We start from the raw sequence: 25,209 nt of genomic DNA on the forward strand, positions 1-25,209 counted from the left end.
GACCTGAGCCGAAGGCAGACGCTTAACCATCTGAGCCACCCAGGCGCCCCTTTTGAGTACTGTTTTAAAACATCTTTGAAGTTCTGTTGTTTTGCAAAAAGTTCATCAGCTGTTGCATCATGTTCATACCTGCACTATCTTCCCAAATGCACTTGGTTCACTCTTTCAGTGTGCTCTTGCAGTATTCGCTAGTCTGTTTTTCAGGGTCACTTTAAACAAATATTTCCAAGAGGAATACATCACTCTGGGTTTGCCTTCATAGGGAGTACCTTTCTCCCCTAAGTTGGAATAAGTACCAATAAATGTTCTGTTTGACTTTCAGACCTAGGGTCCTTGTTTAGAACCATCATACAATTTGGAATTATGTTACTTCTGACTCGTATATAATTGTTTTGTATTTTGTTGACTGTTAAGCTTTTTAATTTTTTTTAAATGATCACCCAATTAGGTGATGCTGGCTTGATGCTTCAAGAATCTGAGTTTCTTCCTCCTAACCTTCCTTATTCCTCAAATGTGACCTTAAGTGGTTTCCACTTGCAACACACTTTCCTTCCAACATAGGACATGACAACCTTCCTAGTACTGAGGAACAAAACCAGTAAATATAAAGAACCTGACTATTGATTGGCAATGCCTTCAAAGAAAGATCTTAATCAAAAGAGGGGAATGTGGAAATTAATAAAAGGAAACCTCATTTAGAATGAAGTCAGGAGGCCAGCAGGGGGTGCTCTAGTTTGGCACTAGTTGTCAATTGCAGACCCAACAGGAAGAGATGGACCTTGCAAGCCAATACTACTTTATTATCCTCACAGGAGGAAGGAAGATTTCTTCCTGCCCTGTCAACAACCCGGCCAATCAGAGACAGTGACAGCTCAGCCAATCAGAAACCTATGTAGTTACAACCCCCAGTTTACTCCAGTGGAATTTTTAGTTTATAACAGTCCTTCCCAACTTCCCCTTTCCTCTATAAAAAAGCATTCTTCACCTTTGTTCTCTGGACCCGCCTATGGCTTTGCTAAAACTCACTTGTCCTGGATTGTAATCTCAGCTATTCCTGAATAAACCCTTTTTGTTGTTGTTGTTGGTAAAATAACTAGCAGTTTTATTTTTAAGGTTAACACGGGAATAAGAGAAGTGGCATCAATAAAGACTCTGCAGGTACTAAAATAATAAGAGAATAGTTTGAAAAGTTTGACTACTTAAATAAAATGAACTCCTTGAATGACACAAGCCACCAATGCTCACTCTAGGGGAAGAAAGATAACCTCTATAGGTCTATATCCACTCTGAAAATTAAATTTGCAATTACAAATCTTCCCATAAAATAAACTCCAGGCCCAATTACTTCTTCACTGGTGAATTCCACAAAACAAGGAAGAAATATCAATTCTTCACAAACTGTTCAATAAAATTAAAAATCAGGGAATACTTAACATAATGTGTAAAGCCAGCATTATGGTGATACCAACTAAACCCAGGCATTAAAGAAAATTAGAGACTAACATCCCTCACGAGTACAGATGCAAAAATCTTAAAAAAAAAAAAAGGGGGGGGGAATAAATACGACAATACATAAAAAGAATACATCATGACTAAATGGGGCTCACCTTAGAAATGTAAGGTTGGTTTAAGTTTTTAAAATTAGTCAATGTAATTCATCATTAAAAAGCTAAAAATGTAAAGGAAAAAAAAAAAACCCTATGATTGTGGTAACCACTATCCCAGAGATTCTCTTGGCAATCTCTACCTTCTTGTATTGTCCCTGTTGTGGAGCCCCCTTCCACTTTATACCAGGATTAGTCTGTGTTACCCACAGAAAAAGTCAGGAATGTTAACACATCATTTCCGGGAAAAGGTTTTAACAGATACTGTGGCTTCGTTTTTGTGTGAGCTCTCTACTGGATCACTTGATTTGGAATTTTTTCTCTAAAATGGAATACTTTCAGCAAAAGTATGAATGCAAAGGAATGAGCTACTGATGCACATAACACTGACGAATCACAAGGTAATTATGCAGAGTTAAAGCCAGATACATAAGAGTACGTATTAAAGTGTTACCTGTGTACGTAAGTTTTTCCATAGATATAAAATTTTGGGAAATGCAAAGAAATCTGTAAAGACAGAAAGCAAGATGAATGGTTGCCTGGGAATGGGTAAGGGGCAGAGGGATTATAGGGCAAATCAGGAAACTTGGCTTCACAGGTGCAAACATGTACCAAAACTTATCAAACTGTATACTATAAATGTGTTTATTGCAGAAAAGGCTTCGATTGATTGCTCTGACAGTGACCGTAGCCATAAGAAAGACATAAATATGGGAATCCTGAGAATTTCTATAAACCCTATATCAAAGCCACAGTGATGGAAACATGTGGATATACCTTTATAAGAGTCACATTCCCTATAGTTTGCTCCCAACTCCCAATTAATCAGTATCTCTGTGCCAATTACGATTCCTACCTAGTCTTTTTAGGGGACAGTGACATCCGCCTACTAAATAATAGATTTCAGGGGCATTGGCAGGTCCCAGGGGTCAAGTTCTCATCAAGAGACTATGGGACGCGGGCTCCCTGCTTCACGGGAAGCCTGCTTCTCTCTCCCACTCCCCCTGCTTGTGTTCCCTCTCTTGCTGTGTCTCTGTCAAATAAATAAATCTTTAAAAAAAAAAAAAGAGAGAGAGAGAGACTACGGGACTATGAAACATCCCTCTGGAACAAGGGAACCAATTCATACTGCTCCTAGATACACTAGAGGCTGTCACAACTGCCCACTGCTCAGGGTGACCTTGATCACACAAATAATCTTGGCATACAGGCCAAAAGATTAGGCCCACCAAGATCAGTATTCTTTCATAGGAGGTCTTGAGCAGTAATGCAAGTTAGGCTAAAATGAGAGCTGTTCTTTGCTTGCCATTCTGCTAACACCACTGGGACATAACATTTGGAGCTCTCACAAAAGCTGTTCCTCCCCTCACGCTGGCAGAACCCAATTCTGTTCTCAATACAACCCACAGAGTGAACAGGATCCCCAAAATTATAGTTTATAAAAACTCAGGCATTTGTTGCCAAAACAAACACTATGAGATGGGCAATTCCTAAGGTAGGTGACTTGGAGGCTGGACAAATCCATCATGAGTGCAAAATGAGACCAACAAAGTTCATGAAAAATGGAAACCTCTGCAAGCAGCCAGCAGAACAAAGCTTCCAACCTTCTGACCAAAACTAGGTCATGTCCATGCTTATACCAGCTGGTGGAGGAGAAAGCATGAAGGAGTGAGGATTTTTAATGGGCTCCAGGTACTGATGATCCCTCTAGGGAAGGGAGGAGCAGAGGCCTGCCTATTAGAACATGTTGGGATGACTTATGCACAAAGTGCCATTCCATACATGGCTGGTTTTTGTTCGTTTTTTTAGAGACATGCGCGGTGACAGAATTCTGGCAAGGCTCCAGGACAGGTTACAAAGTGCAACACAGCACCAGAAAGCTTCCCACATAGGTGACACTCAGAATAATCTCCCCGGGGGTGGATGCTGAAACGTATGAGGTTCAACTTCCAGCTGATGGCTACTCACGAAGGCTAATCTCAGAGCTTCCCTCTGCTGTCAGTCACTATGTTGAACAAGGAAATAGTGTATTCCCTGCCATCCTAAGGCCTTTCTCCAGTGTGAACTTTCCAATGTCGGATGAGGGAAGCTCTTTGCCTGAAGGCTTTCCCACACTCACTGCACTTATATGGCCTTTCTCCAGTGTGAATTCTATGGTGCTGAACAAGTACATGTTTGTGGCTAAAGGCTTTTCCACAGTCACTGCACACATAGGGCTTTTCACCATTGTGAACTCTCTGGTGTGCAATAAGGTCAGAGCTCTGGCTAAAGAACTTCCCACATGCAATGCACTCGTAGGGCCTTGCTCCAGTATGAACACTCCAGTGTTTAATGAGTCTGTATTTGTGACCAAAGTATTTCCCACACTCACTGCACTCATAAGGCCTTTCTCCAGTGTGGATACTCTCATGCTGAACAAGTGTGGATTTGTGGCTGTAGGCTTTCCCACATTCACTGCACTTGTAAGGCCTTGCTCCCGTGTGGACTCTCTGGTGTACGATAAGGTTGGAGCTATGATTGAAAACTTTCCCACATATGCCACACTCGTATGGCATTTCTCCAGTGTGGATTCTCTGGTGCTGAGCAAGTATGGGTTTGCGGCTGAAGGTTTTCCCACACTCGCTGCACTCATAAGGCCTTTCTCCAGTGTGGACTCTCTGGTGCTGGACAAGTGAGTCTTTCCGGCTGAAGGCTTTCCCACATTCACTGCACTCGTAATGCCTTTGTCCGCTCTGAAAAGCATCCACACATTTGGTGTTACTGTTAGGCTTCCACTTACTCTGAGGGGCATGGTGCTGGAAAATGCTTGAGCTAGCTGGGAAGTCCTTATAACCCTTCCCTGTCGTAAAAGGCATCTCCAGTGGTTCCACAGGGCAGCTGTTCACAAGCAAGGTGCTGCTCTTGTCCCCTCTGAAGGGTTCCTCTCCACTGTGCTGCTTCTGGTGGTAAAGGTTTGCTCTGAAGCGGAATTGTTTCCCACATGCCCCACGCATGTATGATTTCTGCCCAGGGTGTGTTCCCTGGTGCTCAGCCATGTGCAAAATGTCTTTCAAGACCAGGCCACAAGTCTCACAGGGGTGGGCCTTCTGGGTAGAAGGACCTGCCTTGGGAGTCCTGACCTGTGACACTCCCACAGAAATGTTCTGCTCAAAAGCTATCTCCTCATCCTCCATTCCATGCCAACGACCTGAAAGCAGACAAATGCAGAGGACAAGTGCAAATTCACACTGATGGAAGGGGTAGCCTCATTATAAATGTGTCTAATAGAAGTAAGATCAAGGTCAGAACAAGAGGTGCAAGCTCAAGTGAGTAAAGGGCTGCTATGCAGTAGTTGGCATCTAAAGATCACAGAATGGAAGAATCAAAAAAAAAAAAAAAAGGAATGGAAGAGGATTTGATTAGGAAAGGACACAAATGTGGGGTACAGCCCAGGAAGAGCATTTCACCTGGGTACAGGTGAGAGCTGTGCAGCTGTGTCTACTGAATAGCTACCACTGAACTGCTCATATTTAAGGACTTCTTGGGGTATGTGCACATTCATAACACACTAAGTATAGGCCAATGTTGGGGAGCACTGCAGAGGGAGCAGTGGAGAGGAACAGGTGAGACATGGAAGCAGAGGCGGGGAACAGCCAGAGGCCAAAGGTCAGAGCATAAGACAAGTGTGTACATGGGGAAGTAAAGTGTGGGGAGAGAGGTTAGGGAATGACCGGAACCCAGCCCTGACATCACATCCTTCCCCACTCCCATTCCCCAGGGCCACACCCACCCTGAGCCTCTCTGGTCCCGCCTGGAGTAACATCTGCCCAGTCAGATCCCCAGGGCTTGCTGCCCAGCTCCAGTGAGGCAACCCCATGGGACATGGAAGATTCATATCCTAAGAAGAAGACAAGACAGGTAAATGGCCAGCACTGGTCTGGGTAACCCACCACTCAAAGAAGAAAACTAAGTATTATAAAAATAACCTCAAAGTAGAGTCTTGCATGAATAGCTCAGTGATCTCAGCAAGTGGTGACCACTCTGGTCCCTGCAATTCCTGACCCAAGCAGGCCACTGGAAACATCAGCTAGAGGAAGGGGTCAGAAACTGGGGCACAGGGGTGCACAGATCTGGACAGGGGCACCCAGTCAGGGAGAAGACAAGCTCTGATATAGGAAGGACTGGACTGCCCTTGGGAAGTAGGGGAGAAACAGAGACCAGCACAGGGCAATGGGGTGCGTATGATGATCTTACCCAGCGAGGCCATAAGTGCCAAGTTCTCCAGCATCACATCGCGGTACAGGAGCCTCTGAGCCTCATCAAGGAGCCCCCACTCCTCCTGGGAGAAGTACACGGCCACATCCTCAAAGTTCACTTGTCCCTGCCACAATGGGGAGAGCCGAGTCCGTGAGCAGCCTCTCTCCCAAGGACACCCATCCAGGCCCCCACAGTCTCCCTCCTGCATTTCTTCCTACCTAATTCCTCAACTCAGAGGAAATACAGGGACTGGGTACCAATGGTGTCTGCACTCTCCTAATCTCCCTTTGATTACTGTGTCCACCCACAGCAACAATAGGCAGGTGGTCAGAGAGGCACCATCTAACCTCTGGGCCTGGCCTGCAGGGATGCACTGCCCCCCACCACCTCCTGACAGCCAGTTCTCCTGGGGTTGCTAAGATCATGCTACCAGACAACCAAAGTTGGGCTCACCTTTCTTCTTTAAGCCCCCAATACCAGGACCCATGAGCCATCAGTTCACACTACTTTGCATGTGCACATTATTCTTTTGGATCATACTCCGTCTCACAACTCTGGCCCCTCACCCAGTCACTAGCCTCCACCATCACCTTCCTGCATCACTAACTGCACTGCACTGTACATTCTCCCTCCTAAACCTGCCTACACGCCATCTTCTACTTTTTGGATGTCTCCATCATGAACCCTTCCACAGAAGTCCAGTCCTGTGTCCATCAGCTCACTTGACACCTCCACTCAGTGTTCTCTGGAACATCTTAAACTCTTCACATGGGCAACAAATTTAAAATCCTAATACCCAATCTGAGTTATGTCTACCACTGACTCGCCCATCTCAGCTGATGGAGCTTCTACCCTTCCGGCTGATAAGGGCTAAAACCTTGGGGTTCTCTCTTTCTCACATCAAAAAGAAAATCTCGGGCGCCTGAGTGGCTCAGTCGGTTAAGCGACTGCCTTCGGCTCAGGTCATGATCCTGGAGTCCCGGGATCGAGTCCCGCATCAGGCTCCCTGCTCGGCGGGGAGTCTGCTTCTCCCTCTGACCCTCTCCCCTCTCATGTGCTCTCTGTCTCTCTCATTCTCTCTGTCTCAAATAAATAAATAAAATCTTTAAAAAAAAAGAAAATCTGGTCCAACACTTCCCCCACCGACAAGCTCCCCTCTGGCCCATCCCTTACCACTCACCTGGAATGTTGAAGCGGCCTCCTCCCTCGTCTCCTTATGTATACCATAGCTCCCTTTACCCTCACCACACACAGTCTGTTCCCCACTTGGCATCCAGAGGGGGCTGTTAAAACCTGGATTAGATCACCTCCTCCCTCCTCAGCTCCATACGCCCATGGCTACACAACCCTCAAAACGGAGGCCTAGCTTGTCAGCTGGCCATTCCAGACCTGACTCCTGCCACCTGCCCCTGATTCCTACCACACATGCGGAAGGCCTGTTGTTTCTTGAAAACTTCCATCTCAGTCTCTCCTCCAAGTATATGCAGGTGTTAGTTCCTGTACCTGGAACCGCTACCCACATCTTATTCCAACAGTCACCCCCAAATGGGAACCCTTCTATATAACCCCTGGCCTGGACTCAGAATCCTGGGCTGAGATTTTCTCCAGGGTCCTCAGACTCAAGAGCTGGGCGAGTGTAAGAAGAGTGTTGTACGATATACCACAATCCTGGAGACCACGTCGGGGGGGGATGGATACGAGCACAGACCCCCTTCCCTCACCTGTATAGGGTCCATAGTTACTTCTGAGTTCATCGGAACCTGTGGGGAGAGGGGGGCTGTGAGAGACAAGCGACCACGAAGGAGCTCAGGCCTATCCCCTACTCCTACCCTGCCACGAAGACCCAGGGCTGATTAACCCCTAGCCCTACCCTCCGTGCCTAGGTCTCTAGGCCACCTAACAGCTGTGTTACCTCGGACTAGGCCTCATCATCTCCTAACCTCCTAACCTCGTTTGTCTGTCCCACAAGCAGTCTAAGAAATGCCTCCAAGCCTTCGGATCGCGTCCTTCCCCTGTTCAGAACCTTCCACAGCTCCCCGCACGCTCACAGTGACGGAAGAACTGCTCAGGCGGACACTGCAGGTGCAACTCCCCCTCACACTCTCATCCTGTCACACGCCAACGGCCCCAGGTGTCCCGAATACTCCGTCTGTGTCGCCTCCCAGGCCTCTGCCCATGCTGGCCCCTCTGTCCGCGACGGCCTTCCACACCCCACCGCGCCGGCGATCAGACAGCGGCACAACCGGAGCGCCCCTGCTGTCTGGACACAGGGGCCTGAGCTGCAGGGACCCGAGGCTGTTCTCCTCCGAGGCTCTGGGTTCAGAAACGGAGGTCGCGGGAGGACCCGAGGGCGCAGCACCCACCTGCGCCGGGTCCGTCGGTGCGGCCGCCGCCACCGGAACCTGTGGACCGGGGAAGGCGCGCGGAGGCGAGGGGGTCATTAATAGTTGACAGGCGCGAGGACCCGATCCTGAGGCCCGCCTCTGCTCAGAGGAGACAACGCCTCCTCTCGCGTTCGCTCTCTCGTGTCACTCACGCCTGACACTGCGATCTGGAAACAGACCTAGTGCGTTAATCCAAAAACAAACAAAATGTCCGCTCAAGCAGGGAACGGAAGTCCCACCCTGAGGTCTCCGGCACCAACGAAAACGCCTCTCTCTCGGGCCTGCATTGGCCCAGTACCGCGGAGAATCCTGGGTAGTGTAGTTTCCTAAGCACCCACACTGGAGAGGGGCGTCTGCGCCGCCTCCGGAACTGAGGCCAACCACGTAGCTGGCGGCGCCTAGAAATTGCGTGTCCTTGAGTACTAGGCGGAGCTTCGCTTTCCCTTAAAGGAGCCGGTCCCATATTTCCGGTGACTATAATGTGTAACACGTGGGACGCCTGGGTGGCTCAGTCGGTTAAGCGCCTGCCTTCCGCTGGGGGTCATGATCCCAGAGTCCTGGGATCGAGTCCCGCATCGGGCTCTTTGCTCAATGGGGATCCTGCTTCTTCCTTGCTTGTGCTCATGCTCTCTCTCTCTCTGACAAATAAATAAATAAAATCCCTAAAAAAAAGAAAAGAAAAAGTGTTTCCCCAAAAACCCAAATTAAAAAAAAAATAATGTGTAACACATTACAGAAATGTTTAGAGATATTATTTCAGGACTCTTTAAGCAGAGAATGCTCACCAAAAAATTCAAAGAACACACCATATGCTAATTTCACTCAGATTTTTATAGCTGGAAGCTAATAAATATTGTTATCAAATAAACTCTTTTTTTAAAAAAATTTATTTATTTGTCAGAGAGAGAGAGAAAGCACAGCAGGGGAAGCAGCAGGCAGAGGGAGAAGCAGGCTCCCCACCGAGCAAGGAGCCCGATGCGGGACTCGTCGATCCCAGGACTCTGGGATCATGACCTGAGCTGAAGGCAGACGCTTAACCGACTGAGCCACCCAGGCGTCCCTCAAATAAACTCTTGTAGCTTGCAGCTCTAGAGTTAGTTTTGTGAGCCTCAGCCTTGAGGATCAGGAACAAGAGAGAAAACACTCCAGACACCTGATGATGTGGAACATGGAGAGGGATGTTAAGCACCGCTAAAGCAGGTGGAGGATGTTTGTGTCTCTGGTTACCTCAGAAATCATTCCTTCTGCCTTTATAATCAGTGATTGTGTAGAACACGTGTAACACTTTTTTACAAGATAATATTTCTTACTCTGTATACAGAGATGTAGTCAATTCCTTATAGGTTATGTTACAAATGTCTGAGAGAAAGGGGATTTACCAAATGTCATTTGGGAGTCAGAAGGGCAATAAGAACAGTCTCTATGCAGAAGAAATAGCCACGAATTAAATTTCTATACACAGTAAAAAATTTTTTTAAAAAAAGATGTTATTTATTTATTTGACAGAGAGAGACACAGCAAGAGAGGGAACACAAGCAGGGGGAGTGGGAGAGGGAGAAGCAGGCTTCCCACTGAGCAGGGAGCCTGATGTGGGGCTCGATCCCAGGACCCTGGGATCATGACCTGAGCCGAAGGCAGACGCTTAACGACTGAGCCACCCAGGCGCCCCTTCAGTGATCAAGTTATTTCAAATTCCACACCCTTGTGAGGCTGTTTCAGCCTGTTAAGATCATCCATTTGTTTATTCTTGTGACAAAATTAAACTATCTGCATAGCTTTTTCTCTTTCTTTATTTTATTTTATTTTTTTATTTTTTAAGATTTTATTTGTTTATTTGCTAGAGAGAGAGAGAGAGAGTGACAGTACAAGCAGGGGGAGCGGCAGGCAGAGGGAGAAGCAGGCTCCCCACCGAGCAAGGAGCCCGATGTGGGACTTGATCCCAGGACCCTGGGATCATGACCTGAGCCAAAGGCAGACGCTTAACCGACTGAGCCACCCAGGCGTCCCTCTTTCTTTATTTTAAAAACTGTCATACATTCAGTTGAGTGTTAATAAGAGATGTACAAATCATGTTTTTTTTCTTTTATAAAGACTCAGGAGGGCGCAGAAGGCAAGCTGAGGGCAAAGCACAAGCTGATACCCCTCAATTCTCCCCCTCCCAGGTGGAATATGTGTGACATTCCTCAGGCACTCCTGGCTGCCCTAAAGCTAAGGGAAGGAAAAACAAATGGTTAAGTAATAGGGATCACAGTCCAGCAAGACATGAGTCTTCCTCAATTTATGTCAATGCAGTGCAGCAGCTCTTTCTGCTCATGGGTCCTGTCCCCATGCTCTAATAAAACCACCTTTTTGGGGCGCCTGGGTGGCTCAGTTGGTTAAGCGACTGCCTTCGGCTCAGGTCATGATCCTGGAGTCCCGAGATCGAGTCCCGCATCGGGCTCCCTGCTCAGCAGGGAGCCTGCTTCTCCCTCTCCCGCTCCCCCTTCTTGTGCTCTCTCTCTCAAATAAATAAATAAAATCTAAAAAAAAAAAAAAGAAGGAAAGACTGTAGTAGCACTAGCTGCGCAGAGAAACTGAAATACAGGGACGTCTACATTTAGGATAGTCTCTGGAGGAGAGTCTGGGGCAGTTCTTGCCCGGATTTCTCCAGCCCGCCCTCTCAGCCAGACAGCCCACTTCTTCCACGTTGGGCTCAGTGGGAACTACATTACCCGGAAGGCGCTGCGCCCCGCGCCGCCCGCGCTCGGCCAATGAAAGTGGACTTTCCTTCGCGTGCGGAACGCGCTGGGCGGGACTTCTGGCGCGGCCCCAGGGGCGGGCGTTTTGGGGGTTCTGGGGCCGCTCTGTGTGATCGGAGGTTTGGGAAGGCTCCTGTGGGGCCGGGGTGACGAGAGCAGGAAGCCGGGAGAGGAAGGGGGTCTGAGGTTCGGCAGCGGCGAGGGATCGGGGTCGGGGGTGCGCGGGCTGGTTCCCCTCCCCGGGCGCCGCTCCGCCCCCAGAGTCCGATGGCGGCGGCCGCGCGGAGGGACCTGGCTCAGGTAGGCGCTGATACCCGGGCCCTCCCCGCTCAAGCTGAGCCCCGAAGGAGCGGTCCCCCTGGGTCCGGGACAGTGAGGCGCTCGTGTCCGCATCCCCGCTCCTGTCAGCCAGTGTGATGGGGCGTGGGAGGGTTACAGGGACAGGGCCTGAGCTGGAGTCCTAAACCTGGGCTGTCCCGTGTCCGCAGGGAACAGCTTGAGAGGGGACAGGTCACAGCGGAAAGGCCGCCGGAGCGGCTGGTTCGTTCTGAGGGCGCTGATGGCCACGGAGGGTTGTGAACAGAGGAGGGACTCGCATCTGTTGCTCAAAGTTTTCAAAGGCTTTTTAGGGAACAAAGGGATCGGGTAAGGAGGGTGGAGGAAGTCCATACAATAGACTACTGGAGAGTTGTGACCGGGCCGGGACCATACTGATGGGTAGAGGGGGCGGACTGATAGATCTCGGAGGGATTTTAAAAACGACAGGATTACCTGATGCATCAGAAGTGGCTGTGAGAGAAAGAAGGGAATGAAGGGCCGTCTGTGTTTCTGTTTGCCTTTTTTTTTTTTTTTTTTTAAGTGTTTTCTGAAAATATCCGGAAGGATGGAGATGGAGAGGTCGGTGCAGGGAACAGGTTTCAGGGAAAAGAGTGGGAGTTGGATTTGGGACAGGGTAATGTCGAGTGCAGGTGTCATATGGGTAGCTTACTCACTCACATCTGAAGTCCTGGGAGGCATCTGGGCTGAAGATAGCCAAGAGGTGGTGGATATTGTCCTGGACCATGGCAAGGCCTGGGACTCCTACTTGGGAGGGAGAATCTTAAAGTTCTTATTTCAGATGGGCCTGGAGGGTGGGGCTGCTTTCAGAAGGGTGATCCCTGTAATCCCAAGTGGTTCTGGTTGGTGTATGCAAGAGTGGCAGGTTATAGGGTCTAAGGACTGGGACCGGAATGGAGACTGAGATGTTCAGTGGTGTAGGCTTGCCATTCTGGGCTCAGCAAGCCCTCAAGTCCAGTTTTTGTGGAGAAAAGGAAAGGTCAGTCAGGTGAGTGGAGCAGCCCCTTTTGGTGCTTAAGTTCCCCCAGCCTTCAGGGCAGGAAGGATGAGTAGCTGGAAAGGCTCCCAGCAGGACTGCCTATAGGAGAGTGTGTAGCAAGCAGCCAGGTTGCCACCAGGACTAGTCTCTAATGTTTCCTCAGGCCCAATCCCCTGCTTATTAATGTGTGAGTTTATATGAAGTGTTTATTTAAACATTAACTGGTAAAAATAAGTATGTTTGTATATATACATTTGCACGTGTGTATATATACACGTGTGTATATACATACGTAGGCATTAAAATAACATGGGTTTAACAAGTTAAATTGATGTAAGTGCTTAATAATTGAAGTTTTAATATACTTCTAAGCATCTGATTAAAATTAAATGTCTTTTTTTAAAGATTTATTTATTTATTTATTTATTTATTTTAAAGATTTTATTTGACAGAGAGAGACACAGCGAGAGAGGGAACACAAGCAGGGGGAGTGGGAGAGGGAGAAGCAGGCTTCCTGCCGAGCAGGGAGCCTGATGCGGGACTCGATCCCAGGACTCTGGGATCCTGACCTGAGCCGAAGGCAGACGCCTAACCGACTGAGCCACCCAGGCGCCCCTTAAGATTTATTTATTTGTCAGAGAGAATGAGCACAAGCAGGGGGAGCGACAGGCAGAGGCAGAAGCAGGCTCCCCGCCAAACAAGGAGCCCAATGCAGGACTCGATCCCAGGACCCTGGGATCATGACCTGAGCTGAAAGCAGACGCTTAACTGACTGAGCCATGGAGGCGTCCCTAAAATTAAATGTCTTAAATATCACATGCTTTTAGTTAAAAGGCACATACAAAACACATTTTCAATACCTATCAGTTTATTTGCACTGAAAATGTTGACAAAGGTGTTAATTATGAGGACAATAAGAGTCACTACTTAGTACTTGACACATAGGAAGGAATTCAGTACAGATAATAGCCCCACGGGGTGGGCACCACTATTATCCCCATTTTACAGATGACAACACTGAGGCACATGGGGGTTGTGTATTTATCCGAAGTCACACAGCTGGTAAGAGGCATCCCTGAGGACTGAGGCCCAGATGATATGAGGGACTTGGGTGGGCCTTTGTGGCCCAACACTGTTGCCTGCTTCTCATGGCTTTGCTTTTCTGTAGGTTCCTATTGCTGCAGATTTGCTTCCAGACCATGCAGAGGTAAGTGGGGGGTATCCCAAATCCTCATCCTATTCAGTTCCCACCTGCGTGGGCTGCAGGATTCTATGACTGCCTGCTATTCTCCCTACTCTTCCATCCTAGATCCCTGGAAGATGATCACCTAAGGTCAGGGGCCTGAGTCCAGACCAGAAATTACATGGATTGGTTCCCATTCCTGGCAACCAGTGGCATGACATTTATAAGACATTATATTCATGGTGATAAACATTAGAAAATGCTAGAGGTGAGGCTGGGCCGGGAATGCTCATGCAACCTTAGGTCTCTATCATGTCTGGTGGAAACAGTAGGAAACAGAAATTAGACCTGACGGAAGCCAGGAGCTGGGCCTCTATTCTGGAGTGGCAGGAGCCAGGGAAGGTTTGGAGCAGAAGAGGGAAGTGATAGGACCAGACTTAATGAGCTGCTTCTGCTGCAGAGCAGAGAGCAAACTATGGGGAAGAGGCGGCTGCAGTAGTCCAAGTGAGTGTTAGTAGTGGCTGTGGAGGTAGGACATGGGTTGGAATCTGCATCTGTTTTTTCAGTAGGTCCAAGCAGACTTTCTGACGTGGAGGGTGGGAGAAAGACGTGGAAGGGTCGGCAGTGACTCAGATGTTTGGCTGTAGTAGCTAGAAGCTGGCAAGTACTACCATGTCAGAGTTGGTGGTAAGAGTCATTTTCATGCGGAATATTAGGAGTCAGGTTTGGGCTGTGTTTGAACTGTGATGCTTCAGAGAACCCCAGGTGGGTGTGTTGAGTGGGCACCTGGACACACAAGTGTGGAGTTGAGGCAAAGTGGTCAGATTGGAGACACCCACAGTACGGATGGTGTGTGGACCGGGACAGAGCTGTGGATCAGATTTGGCAGGAGCATCTTCAGGTAACGAGGAGAGTGTGGGGCCAAGGACCGAGTCTCTTGCTGGACACCTGGATGGGGTAGTGGGCTTCACAAAGACACATGAGGGAGAATGGTGTCCTTGCGGTCAGGGTGTAGGCATGAAGAGGGTCTGGCCGGTGGCCAGTGAACATGAGATAGATGTGGAGACAAGGCAGTGAGGTGACAGTGAAGCTCGTGCCACTGCTAATTCATTTAGCTCTGGGATCCCCAGGCTCTTGTTCTGACCCTTGCTGGCACCAGGGGATTAGCTCAAGATAAAATGGGATCCTCTGGGACAATTGCAGACCTAGTGTGAGAGACAAGTGGACTTGGGCTTCGAATAAGCGTCAGAAGAAACTGAGACAGGTGAGGGGACATCTTTGCAACACAGAGGTGGAAGAGAGCCGAGGGTGTCTGAAATCTGTATGTGGTTCCTGGTGGCTGAGGATGAAGCAAGGATATGGGCCAGGCAGGAAGGCCCTGAAAGTAGGCTTGGGGTTGCCTCTGGCAGTCAGGGTCATTGGAATTCTAGGACAGAATGGAATTCTGATTACATCTGCCAAGCACCCTCTGGATGGCATGTACCACACCAGCATGTGGTGAGGCCAGGGAGATGGATGATGTGGCGTAGGCGGTGCTGGTGGCAGTGAAAGGAGGTACGGTACAACGATGGGCATGTTGGGTGGGAGTGTAAACTGATGGCTCCAGGCTCTTGTACTGGGGGCTGAAGGGAGAACAATGGCCCAAAGTTAGTTGTGTTTGGGAAGCACAATCTGGGAGACCCCAGGTCAATTGTCTGGCAGGCCCAGAGCTCAGATGGCATTTACCTGCCCACCTGTTGTTGCTGAGGACTGAACACAGTGCCTATTGGGACAGTGAGGAGCAAGCAGGCATCAGTGGCATCAGGGCTTGGTACCTCCTCTGAGGTGGGGGACCCCTGGAGGAGGGTGGACATTTGTGAGGATGCCTAGAGTCCTGGGAAAGGAAGCTACACATCAACTCAGCTGTCCCATCTTGACAGGGCCATGTGACCTTTGAGGATGTGGCTGTCTACTTCTCTTGGGAGGAGTGGGGGCTCCTTGATGAAGCCCAGAGACTCCTGTACCGTGATGTGATGCTGGAGAACTTTTCACTGATGGCCTCTCTGGGTAAGGTCCTCACAACCCATTCCAGTGTCCTGGGCTGGGCTCTGCTCTTCCCCTTTACCTCAGGGACAGGTCTCGCTTTCCCAGAGCTGGACCATGGGCGTTTCTTCCTTCCCTATGCGCGTAAGTAGGTGTTGTAATAGCCTGGGCTGTGTGTACCACCCCTTCCCTTCTTGAGCTGCCTCAATACTTGCTGCCCCAAAGCCGTGCAGGAGAAGCTGTGGGATTAGGAGTCTTGCTGTCAGCCTAATGGATCACACCCTGTTGGCCTCTCTGTGGCTTGGGGATGCCATAAAGATCCCTGGCAGCTTTGTGCCCCAGGTTCTGCTCTCTTCCTCTGGCTGACATATGGGATGTGCCCGTCCTAGCAGTTGAGGCACCGACATGGCCAATGGCTTCACTGGGTTGTTCTCACAAGAGTCTCCTCCAAGATTCTTCTGTAATACTTAGTTTTCTTTCCTATGGTCTGTCATGGGGTGGGTCACTTTGACCCACCTGTGTCATCTCTCCCTTAGGACTTGCATCTTCCAGGACTCACGAAATCACCCAGCTGGAGTGGTGGAGAGAACCCTTTTTGCCTCCCTGTGGAGTCATGACTGCAGCCATGCCAAGAGGTACTTGGAGGGCGGAGCTGGGCAGGTGTGAACTCAGGGATGGGCTCAGGTCATACCAGGAATCCTTCTGCTGAGCCCTGATGATTTGGTGCCAAGGCACGGTTCAAGGCTGATGTCCATCTTTTCTCAGTTGTGCACTTACTATGTCTACTCTGATTTCTGACCCAGGGCTCTCCCCCACCTCTCCTTCCTACTGCTCCCTCTGCAATGCTCCCCAACAGTGGCCTTCCTTTCTATTCTTCGTGAGATGGTCAGTCAGGCACGACCACAAGAGGAGACACAGGAGCAGCTCAGGAAAAAACAAAGTTTATTATGCTCAGTAGGTCTAGAGAGACAGTCATGACACACTGGGGATGTGTGTGGGAGGTGGTTCACAGGGAAGGGAGCACCCAGGGAGAGGGCTCAACCAAGAGGGGGAAGCAGAGAGTGAGTGAGGACCCATGAGCAAGTGCCCTTCCTGGGCATAAGAATAGGTGTGAGTGGATTCCATTTGGAAGATCTGAATGTCACTAGGTCACAGGAGAGGGCAAGAAGGGGGACTTGTGACAGGAACCAGCCTTATCACTTGGTTAAGCTGGTCACCTGGGTGGGTTCTCACAGCCTGTTTGTGGGGATGTTGAGGCAACAGGAAAATATGAAATTTAAAAGGTTACAATACAATGAGCCCTGTGATGTCTCAACATCAACAGGACCAACTGTGTTAGGTACCGCTTGTCACCTGGGTTGTGGAGACGTTAAAGGTGACTGGAATAGCTTGGTCTACCCATAAAAGGCAAACTTTGCCATAGGTGACAACTGAGAGGAGTCCTACTAGGCCTATGATGAGGGTTTGAAACCCAGGCCATAGGCAGGCCTGCATTTAGTGGGGGGAAAGCCAAGAGAACAGGTCATATACCCCTTGGCTTAAGGGAATCTACTGGAAGGTTTGGGTTATGTTATGAAAGATTTTCACCTCTTGGCCTAATCTTCATGGCTTTGCTTGTAGCTATCTAGAATTACTGAGTTACATACAGCAGGAGGTGCCCTGAATGGCACCCACACCTCTTTTCCTGGCTAGTGAACAGTTAAGCCAGTCTGTCATCCACGACCATTCGGGCTTAGAGACTTGTGCGCCCGTTGCGTAAAGGGACAGTGTGTAGTGCAGCCTTTGTGTGTGACCTTGAGAGGGCCGCCAGGAGGTGCTGGTTGGCAGTCATGGTGCAGTCTCGTTTGACACAAAGCCTGCTCTACTGGGGCCAGCTCTGGTGTCGCCTGTGGCTCTGGTGGGTCCTGTGAAGATGGGAACAAATCTTGCCTGTTTTGCCTGGGTTTGAGAGCAAAGGGGAGGTACCTGGTGGGTAAAGAACTGTGGGGCTCCTCGGTGTAACCGCTGCACACTGGGGTACAGACTCATTGGGCGTCAGTAGGGGAAAGTGTATAAAGTGCTGTGCCCGTGGGTTCAGGCCACAGTAGAATCCAGAGGTACTGTTAGTTACTGATTGATTGATTTATGGGAAAGAGAGAGTGCGTGAGTGGGGGAAGGACAGAGGGGAAGGGAGAGAACCTCAAGCAGACTTTGTGCTGAGCGTGCAGCCGGACACAGGGCTCGATTCCATGACTCCGAGATCATGACTTGAGCCGAAACGAGGAGTTGGATGCTTAACGGACTGAGCCGCCCAGGCGCTCCTGAGGTGCTGTTATTTAAAGCATAATGTGCCCGTGAGGTAGTTAGCATGAGGGCAAAAGACTAACATGGAGAACTGGTCAAGTGCAGTTGGCTCCTGGGTACAAGCAGTAAGCCTGTGGGGGTGACTTGATTATAAGGTGCAGCCATCCTGGGTGAGTGCAGTTGGGAACAAAGGCAGGGGGTGTAAGCAGACAAGGTGCTTTGAGGGGACCCTGTCTGGGTCCTGACAGTACGGATTGTGGGCAGTCACTGGGCTGTTTAAATTACTCATGGACAGCTCAATAAATGTATGCTGGGTTCCTTGAAAGGTAAAGGCGAACAGGGGCTGTGACTGGTGATAGGCACTGAATAAGATATGCTGCCCCGATCTGCCACAGCGAAGTAGTCACTGGGCACCCTTTGGATATCTTCAGTTAATTCAATTATGTTAGGTATTAGAGCCTTGATGGGGAGAACTTAAGCTTTGGGGTTTTGATAAGCAGTAGTTGAGTGGCATTGTTGGTAGAAGCCGTGAAGACTGGCCAAATAGAAGGATTACTGAAAGGAGAAATTATGAGAATAATTGCCCCTTCATTTAGTAGATCTTGAACAGCACTCTGAAGGCCAGCAGTTACCTTGTTTCAGGTGATATTGTGGTGTGTTTACTACCTTCACCAGCAGGGGCAGCCCCACAGGTGCTCATTTGGTGTCTTACTGGCAAGACCAGGCAGCGTGGCTTATTCCAGCTTTGTACGTGGCATACGACGGCATCTCTGTCTATAATAGGAAAACTCAAAGCGGTAGGGGTCACTGTGATAGGCAGCCATTTAATAAAAACCGTTGCAATAAGAATACCGACATTGAGTGCAGTTTCTTTGCCATGAATAGTTTTACTGCCATTACCCTGTAGTTTAAAAGGGGCACCCCCTTTAAACCTGAATGGGTTGCTTGGAATGATGGTGACTTGGGCTCCTGTAGTCCATAAAGTTAGGAAATGTTTAAGAGTTCCTGTGAATTACCAGAGTTGTGTGTGGGTGATTGCCCTCAGTGCCTGAGGACTAGCTGAATCCTCACTGGCTTGGCCTTGGCGGTTGACATTTTTGGAACTGGAAGCATCCTCGGGTGGTTCCAGAGGAGTAGTTCCCTGAGCCACCAGACCTATGGGTAATAATGGGTGAGGCTCTTCCAGTATTTCTTTTAGTTGTTGTAATTTGTTGTTTAGTTGTTGAATTTGGGGATGGCTTGCCTAGTAGTTAGTTTGTGGGGTCTCTTAGTTGTAAGTCACCTGGAGGCAGCAGGGGTGTCAGCAGGTTGGGAAAAAAGGAACAGACTGAATGGTACAGGTGGGGGTACCTGCATACTAGGAGGCAGAGGGTGGAAAGTCAGACTTTGTCAGTCAGGGTGGGCGGAGCCCTTATGGCGTGTCAGGAAATCAGTGCCATCCTGTTTGGTGTGGGACATGTCAATAAAATTAAGCAGTGCCCCCTATATTGGGAAGGGCACCTGCAAGAACAACTCCTAGACTCTGACAAAGGGGGCCTCCTCTGGATTAAAAACACACTCAGGATTTTTCTTGTCTGAATGTTCAAAGTACTGAAAGATCCGCTGAACCATTCCACTTTGTGCGGAGGAGCATCAGGGCTTCCTGATGCTTCTGTTGTCCATCTCCAGGCCATGAAAATCCAAGTCAGTAAAGGCAGGGCTTCTGAATCCTGAGGGGTGGTAGAAGTTTCAGATTCCTCATCTGAGGCTTTTATAATCTCATCAAAAGTTTTGGCATCTGTCATCCCTGCCCTGGCATTTGGGATGCCCTGCATCCTCCTGGGTGCCTTTAGCCCAAAATATTATGTGAGAATTGAACTTGGTGGGCCAGAGGATCTTTAAATTACGTATCTTAGGGGCACCTGAGTGGCTGGGTCATTAAGCGTCTGCCTTCGGCTCAGGTCATGATCCCAGGGTCCTGGGATCGAGTCCCGCATCGGGCTCCCTGCTCAGCGGGAAGCCTGCTTCTCCCTCTACCTGCCGCTCCCCCTGCTTGTGTTCTCTCTCTCTCTGTCAAATAAATAAATAAAATCTTTTAACTAACTAACTAACGTATCTTAGGCTCTTTAGTAATGCCAGCAGCTGCCTCATCTTTGGGGCTCTGTGAGCAGGAGCTACAAGCCGGTATTAAATGCTCTTGGTAACCAATGAGCTCCTTTCCCCCATCTCTTTGCATGAAATCTTTCAGAATAGTTTGGATTTCCAGTCTTGTGACTTTGTGAGTTTTAGTTTCTAATTCCTTGTGATCTGTGTTCTTGACCTGCTGGGTCTGGAAAGACACGAGATGCTTCCTTCCTGTGGCCCCGTCTCTTAGGGTGACCTCAGCTGGACTGGAATCCGCTGAGGAGAGCTGTGGTGGCTGGATGTCCTTTTGGGACTGGTCCCAGACCTTGGGAGCACAGTTGGCAAGTTGACAGGCAGTGGCACGAAGCAGAACCCAGAAGGGTTTCAAAGGTGTTTACCTTTCTTGAATTATTGATTCACTTCCTCTGGTCATTGTGAGGTGCTAGAATGAAGTGTTCCTGCCGAGATCCTGGGCCATAAGAACTTGAGTCATTTATCTCCAGGGATGGGACCCGTTGATGCCCACGGGCTTGGGAGGCAAAGAGCCACAGCAGCGACACAGGCAGTGGGGGAGCTGCCAGCAGTACTGACCCTCGCAGGCTGCCATGGTAGACTTCCCGTGAAGGAGATGCAGCATCCCTGCCTAGGACTGAGGAGCAACATGGCCGTGAGTGGGAACACGAAAAACCTCCCAGTCCTGGTGCCGTGAGTCCACAGGAGTTATCTCCGGAGGGTTCCCCGGCCCTCCTCTGCTGGCAAATCAGCTAATAGCCAACTACTGATGCGCAGTGCTTCTTTGGCGGCTGCAAGGACGTTACCCTTCCACTCTCACCCTCGATCCCAGTGGAGACTTCATAATGTGTTTAGCCAATTCTACCAGCCTGTCGCTTGTTCAGGGAGCACTAGGAGAACACTCCCCCTCTCACCAGCACCCTGTTGAGTCAGGGCTGGCCAGAAGTGAAGTCTCAGGGTATTTGAGGAGAATGAGCTCCACAATTTAGGGTGGAAAGCCTTGGCAGTGCCTAAGAGAGGCAGCACACAGAATGCCAGTAGGACACCCAGCCTTCCCAGATGGCCGATAGCCGGTTAGTAAGCCAAGCAGTTAGGAGGCATTGCCTAAATCTTCCCCCACCTGTGAATGATTGGCATCACAGACCATCCTGTTTGCGATGTCAGTCATTTTGTATTCTCTTATGAGAATAGGTGCAGCCACGACAGGAGAGGCACAGGAATAACAAAATTTATTATACTCACAGGTCCTAGACAGATAGTCACTGCATGATGAGAGGGGCAGAGGGTCACCTGGGAGGGAGTCCCAAGGGAGTGGGCTCAACCAGACTGGGGAGCAGTAGAGAGGACCTGTGGTTGAGTAGCTTCACTGGGAGTCAGGGTGGGATGCATAAGAAAAGGAGTGAGGGGGTTTCACTGGTGCATTTGAATGGTGCTAGGTCCCAGTCAAGGGGGAGGGTAGGAAGGAGGACTTGTGGTAGGGGCCCGCATCACACTAGTGTATGTGGTCACAGAATTCATGGCCTGTGGGGAGGTTGAGGCAGCAGAATATGAAGTTTTCAAGGTTATGATACATACAGGCTTTCACAGAATGTGTCATGAGGTGTGCATGTATCCTTAACCCTGAACACCAGCTATTCGGTTGCATCTGATTTGTTTTCTGGGCCTGACCACACCCTTCTGCACTGTGTTCCTGGGTTATCAGCAGCCTTGCTGAAGGCCATTTGCAGAGTGTGTTGGAGACCCAGCCTCTCCTCCCTGAGCTGCACTCCATCCTTGTGTCCTTGCTGCTCATGAGGCCTCACACCAATCTGCAAGCTTGCCAGGTCCAACGCAGGCACGGCAGGCCCTTCCTCACTCTGAACCTCAGGCCTGATTCTGCCAGCAATACGATGGACTATTTACTGGGTGTGTGAGACACATTTGTAAGCATGCTACATCCTCCCACTGAAGTCCACATACACTTCATCAGCATTTCTTTGCTTTCAGGTTGGTGGCGTAGAGCAGAGGTTGAGGAAGCACCTTGTGAGCAGAGTGTTTATATAGAAGGAGTGCTCAAAGCAAAAGTTCAACACCAGAAGCTGCACTGTGGAGAGAAACCTTTAAGAGAAGAGGGTGGGGAGGGTGGAAAGGACTTCCCAATTAGTTCTGGTTTTCTCAACCATCAGGTGACCTGCAGTGGAGGGGAGCCACAAAGGAACACCAAGAGTGGGGAGGCGTTTCACCCTGGAAAAAGGCATTACAAATGCAGTGAATGTGGGAAAGCCTTTGGTCAGAAATACTTACTTGTACAGCACCAGAGACTACATACTGGAGAAAAGCCTTATGAATGCAGCGAATGTGGGAAATTATTTAGCCATAAATCAAACCTTTTTATACATCAAATAGTTCACACTGGAGAAAGGCCTTATGGGTGTAGTGAATGTGGAAAATCCTTTAGTCGCAATGCTGACCTCATTCAACACCAGAGAGTTCACACTGGAGAAAAGCCTTTTACATGCAGTGAATGTGGAAAAGCCTTCAGGCATAATTCCACACTTGTTCAGCATCATAGGATCCACACTGGAGTGAGGCCCTATGAGTGCAGTGAATGTGGGAAATTCTTTAGCTTTAACTCAAGCCTCATGAAACATCAGAGAGTTCACACTGGAGAAAGACCTTATAAGTGCAGTGAATGTGGGAAATTCTATAGCCACAAGTCAAGCCTTATTAATCATTGGAGGGTTCACACTGGAGAAAGGCCTTATGAGTGCAGGGAATGTGGGAAGTTTTTTAGCCAAAGCTCTAGCCTCATGCAACATCGGAAAGTTCACACTGGAGAAAAGCCTTTTAAGTGCAATGACTGTGGAAGATTCTTTAGCGAGAATTCCAGCCTCGTTAAACATCAGAGGGTTCATACTGGAGCAAGACCTTATGAGTGCAGGGAATGTGGGAAATTTTTTCGCCACAGCTCCAGCCTTGTTAAACATCGGAGGATTCACACTGGAGAAATGCCTTATGAGTGCAGCAATTGTGGGAAATCATTTAGCCAGCGTTTCAACCTCATTCAACACCAGAAAGTTCACAGTGGAGAAAAGTCTTGAATGCAGCTGATGTGGACAAGCCTTTAACCAGAGATCTGCTCTGATTCAGCGACAGAAACTTCACAATCCTGATAGGCCTAATGAATACAGTAAATGTGAAGAAAGGCTTCAGCCAAAGGCTTAAACTTGTTGAGCACCAGAATGTTCAGACTGGAGAGAGGCCCTAGGAGTGCAGTACACATGCAGTTTCCTGGTCAACCTAACTTAAAACAGAGAGGAGCTCTGAAAGTAGCATTTATGAGGAAGCCAGCAACTGAACATCATTCATCCAAATGTCCTGACATACTGCCTCCTGAGAAAATAAGCTTCTGCCTGGGAGCTCCAGGGAGAGGGGGTCCTGTGTTCTTGGATTCCACCTCTATCATTGGCGTGGGGGGAGAGGGAATGGTCTTAGTTCAGATGTGACTGGCTCTTGCTGTTCTTACTGAGTATCAGACGTTCTTGAGTAAGTGTTTCCTCATTTGCTGTATACCGTAGGACCATTTCCAGAGACTTTAACTTGTGTTTTTATAATTTTCCCCAGTTTTAATGGGAAGCAGGCCTGCAAAAGCTCACACTGTCATGCAGGAAGTTGATCTAAATATTTAACTTCACAAGAACTTGCCAACTTGTGTTGTAGATGGTTATGCCATTTCATATTTCCTCCTATATTAGATTTCCAGTTTCTTCACATCATTGCTGATCCTTGTATGTAAGACACGAGCCATTCATTTCAGCCATTCTAGTAGGTGTGCGGTTTTAACCTGTCTCTCTAATGACTCAGTGTTGAGCATTAGTCTTTGTGTTTATCTGCCACCCATACATGTTCTTTAGTGAATTATCTTTTCATGTTTTTTGCCTACTTTTAGAAAAATTGGTTGGTTTCTTACTGTTTTGTGATTTCATATATTCTACATAGAAGTTCCTTATTTGATATATGCTTTACCAATGTTTTCTCACAGTCTATGCTTTTGATTTCTGTTTCTTTCTTTTTTTAATTTTCATTTCTTAAGTCTCCTAGGGCAGAATTTATTAATTTTCATGAAGTTCAATTTATTTATTTTTAGAGACTGCATGTTTGGTATTATATTCTTTTTCTCTTATGGTACTATATATTTGCTTGTAAATAAAAGCTTTATCTGAGTATGGTGGAGTCTTATGATCTTATGAGCCCTTACCCAATCTTCTGAAATCTTTGTGGATTTAAATGTACATAAAAATTTTCAGTGTATGTAGAAATATTTACCTATGTACATATTCCCTAACTCTTCTGAGAGAGCCTAGACAGCAGTGGCATTCCAATAGGCATGAGCATATTTAATGCCCAGTTATTGGTACAGTTTTTCAGTAAAAAGAACCAGAACTCCTTAGAGGCTATTTCCAGGTTGGTGCAGGAAGGTACATGAGCCTAGAAAATATTCTTGGATCAGTTAAGAAATGCTCACAGAATGATGTTGATGTATTAGCTTTCTAGTGCTGTCCTAACAAATTATCACAAACCTATGGCTTAAACAACACATTATATTATAGTTCTGTAGATCAGAAGTCCTACAGAGGACAGGTCTCAATGAGTTAAAATCAAGATGTTCGCAGGGATGTGTTCTTTTCTGGAGTCTCTAAAACAAATTCTGTTTTCTACTCATTTGAGTTGTTGGACAATTTCAGTTCCTTGTGGTTGGAGGACTTATGTTTCTGTTTTCTCTGTGGCTGTCAGCTTAGGGTCGACCCCGAACATATAGGAACTTTTACAGCATATTTAAAGCTAAAAGAGTACCAGCTGTATACAAAGTCTTACAAAACAAAGTTCAGGGGTACCTGGGTGGCTCAGTCGGTTAAGTGTCTGCCTTCAGCTCAGATCATGATCTCCAGGTCCTGGATCAAGCCCTGCATCAGGCTTCTTGCTCAGTGGGGAGACTGCTTCTTCCTCTCCCTCTGCCCCTCCCCACTGCTCATGCTTGTTCTCTCACTCTCTCTCAAATAAATAAAATCTTAAAAAAAAAAAAATACAGGGGCACCGGGGTGGCTCAGTCATTAAGTGTCTGCCTTCGGCTCAGGTCATGATCCCAGGGTCCTGGGATCGAGTCCCGCATCGGGCTCCCTGCTCAGCGGGAAGCCTGCTTCTCCCTCTCCCGCTCCCCCTGCCTGTATTCCCTCTCGCTGTCTCTCTGTCAAATAAATAAAATAAAAATCTTAAAAAAAAAAAATACAAAACCAAAGTTCAAACACTTCCCAACTAATTAAGTGAACCCAATACTAACATGATACTAAAT

At 48.3% G+C, this 25,209-nt stretch overlaps 2 protein-coding genes across 9 annotated transcripts in view; one reads left to right on the forward strand and one right to left on the reverse strand.

The window, feature by feature from the left end:
- Positions 1 to 1,078: 1,078 nt before the first annotated feature.
- On the reverse strand, positions 1,079 to 8,457 carry ZNF772 (zinc finger protein 772). Of its 4 annotated transcripts, none has more exons than XM_031027561.2 (5): positions 8,204 to 8,457; positions 7,562 to 7,600; positions 5,838 to 5,964; positions 5,374 to 5,481; positions 1,079 to 4,791 (listed from the first exon to the last, which is right to left on the reverse strand). In XM_031027561.2, the coding sequence occupies exons 1-5, from the start codon at positions 8,279 to 8,281 to the stop codon at positions 3,647 to 3,649; spliced, it is 1,497 nt and encodes a 498-aa protein (XP_030883421.1). In that variant the 5' UTR covers positions 8,282 to 8,457; the 3' UTR covers positions 1,079 to 3,646. The 4 variants fall into 4 exon arrangements, with proteins under 4 accessions (XP_030883421.1, XP_081663944.1, XP_081663943.1 ...); XM_081807818.1 differs by having other exon boundaries at positions 7,781 to 8,457; XM_081807817.1 differs by having other exon boundaries at positions 7,753 to 8,457.
- A 2,412-nt stretch (positions 8,458 to 10,869) lies between these two features.
- The window catches only part of LOC102739684 (zinc finger protein 419), a 28,502-nt gene continuing 14,162 nt past the window's right edge, over positions 10,870 to 25,209 (forward strand). The window contains exons 1-5 of one of the 5 annotated variants that reach the window (XM_081807829.1): positions 10,873 to 11,262; positions 13,446 to 13,484; positions 15,380 to 15,506; positions 16,019 to 16,117; positions 20,308 to 21,860. In XM_081807829.1, coding sequence (XP_081663955.1) covers positions 11,230 to 11,262; positions 13,446 to 13,484; positions 15,380 to 15,506; positions 16,019 to 16,117; positions 20,308 to 20,348 — 339 coding nt within the window. In that variant the 5' untranslated portion in view covers positions 10,873 to 11,229 and the 3' untranslated portion in view covers positions 20,349 to 21,860. The other 4 variants (XM_081807827.1, XM_031027564.2, XM_081807826.1 and 1 more) reach the window with 4 other exon arrangements.

The sequence above is a fragment of the Leptonychotes weddellii genome, chromosome 16 (genome assembly GCF_054177405.1).
Source record: "Leptonychotes weddellii isolate Sample4059 chromosome 16, ASM5417740v2, whole genome shotgun sequence".
NCBI lineage: Eukaryota > Metazoa > Chordata > Mammalia > Carnivora > Phocidae > Leptonychotes > Leptonychotes weddellii.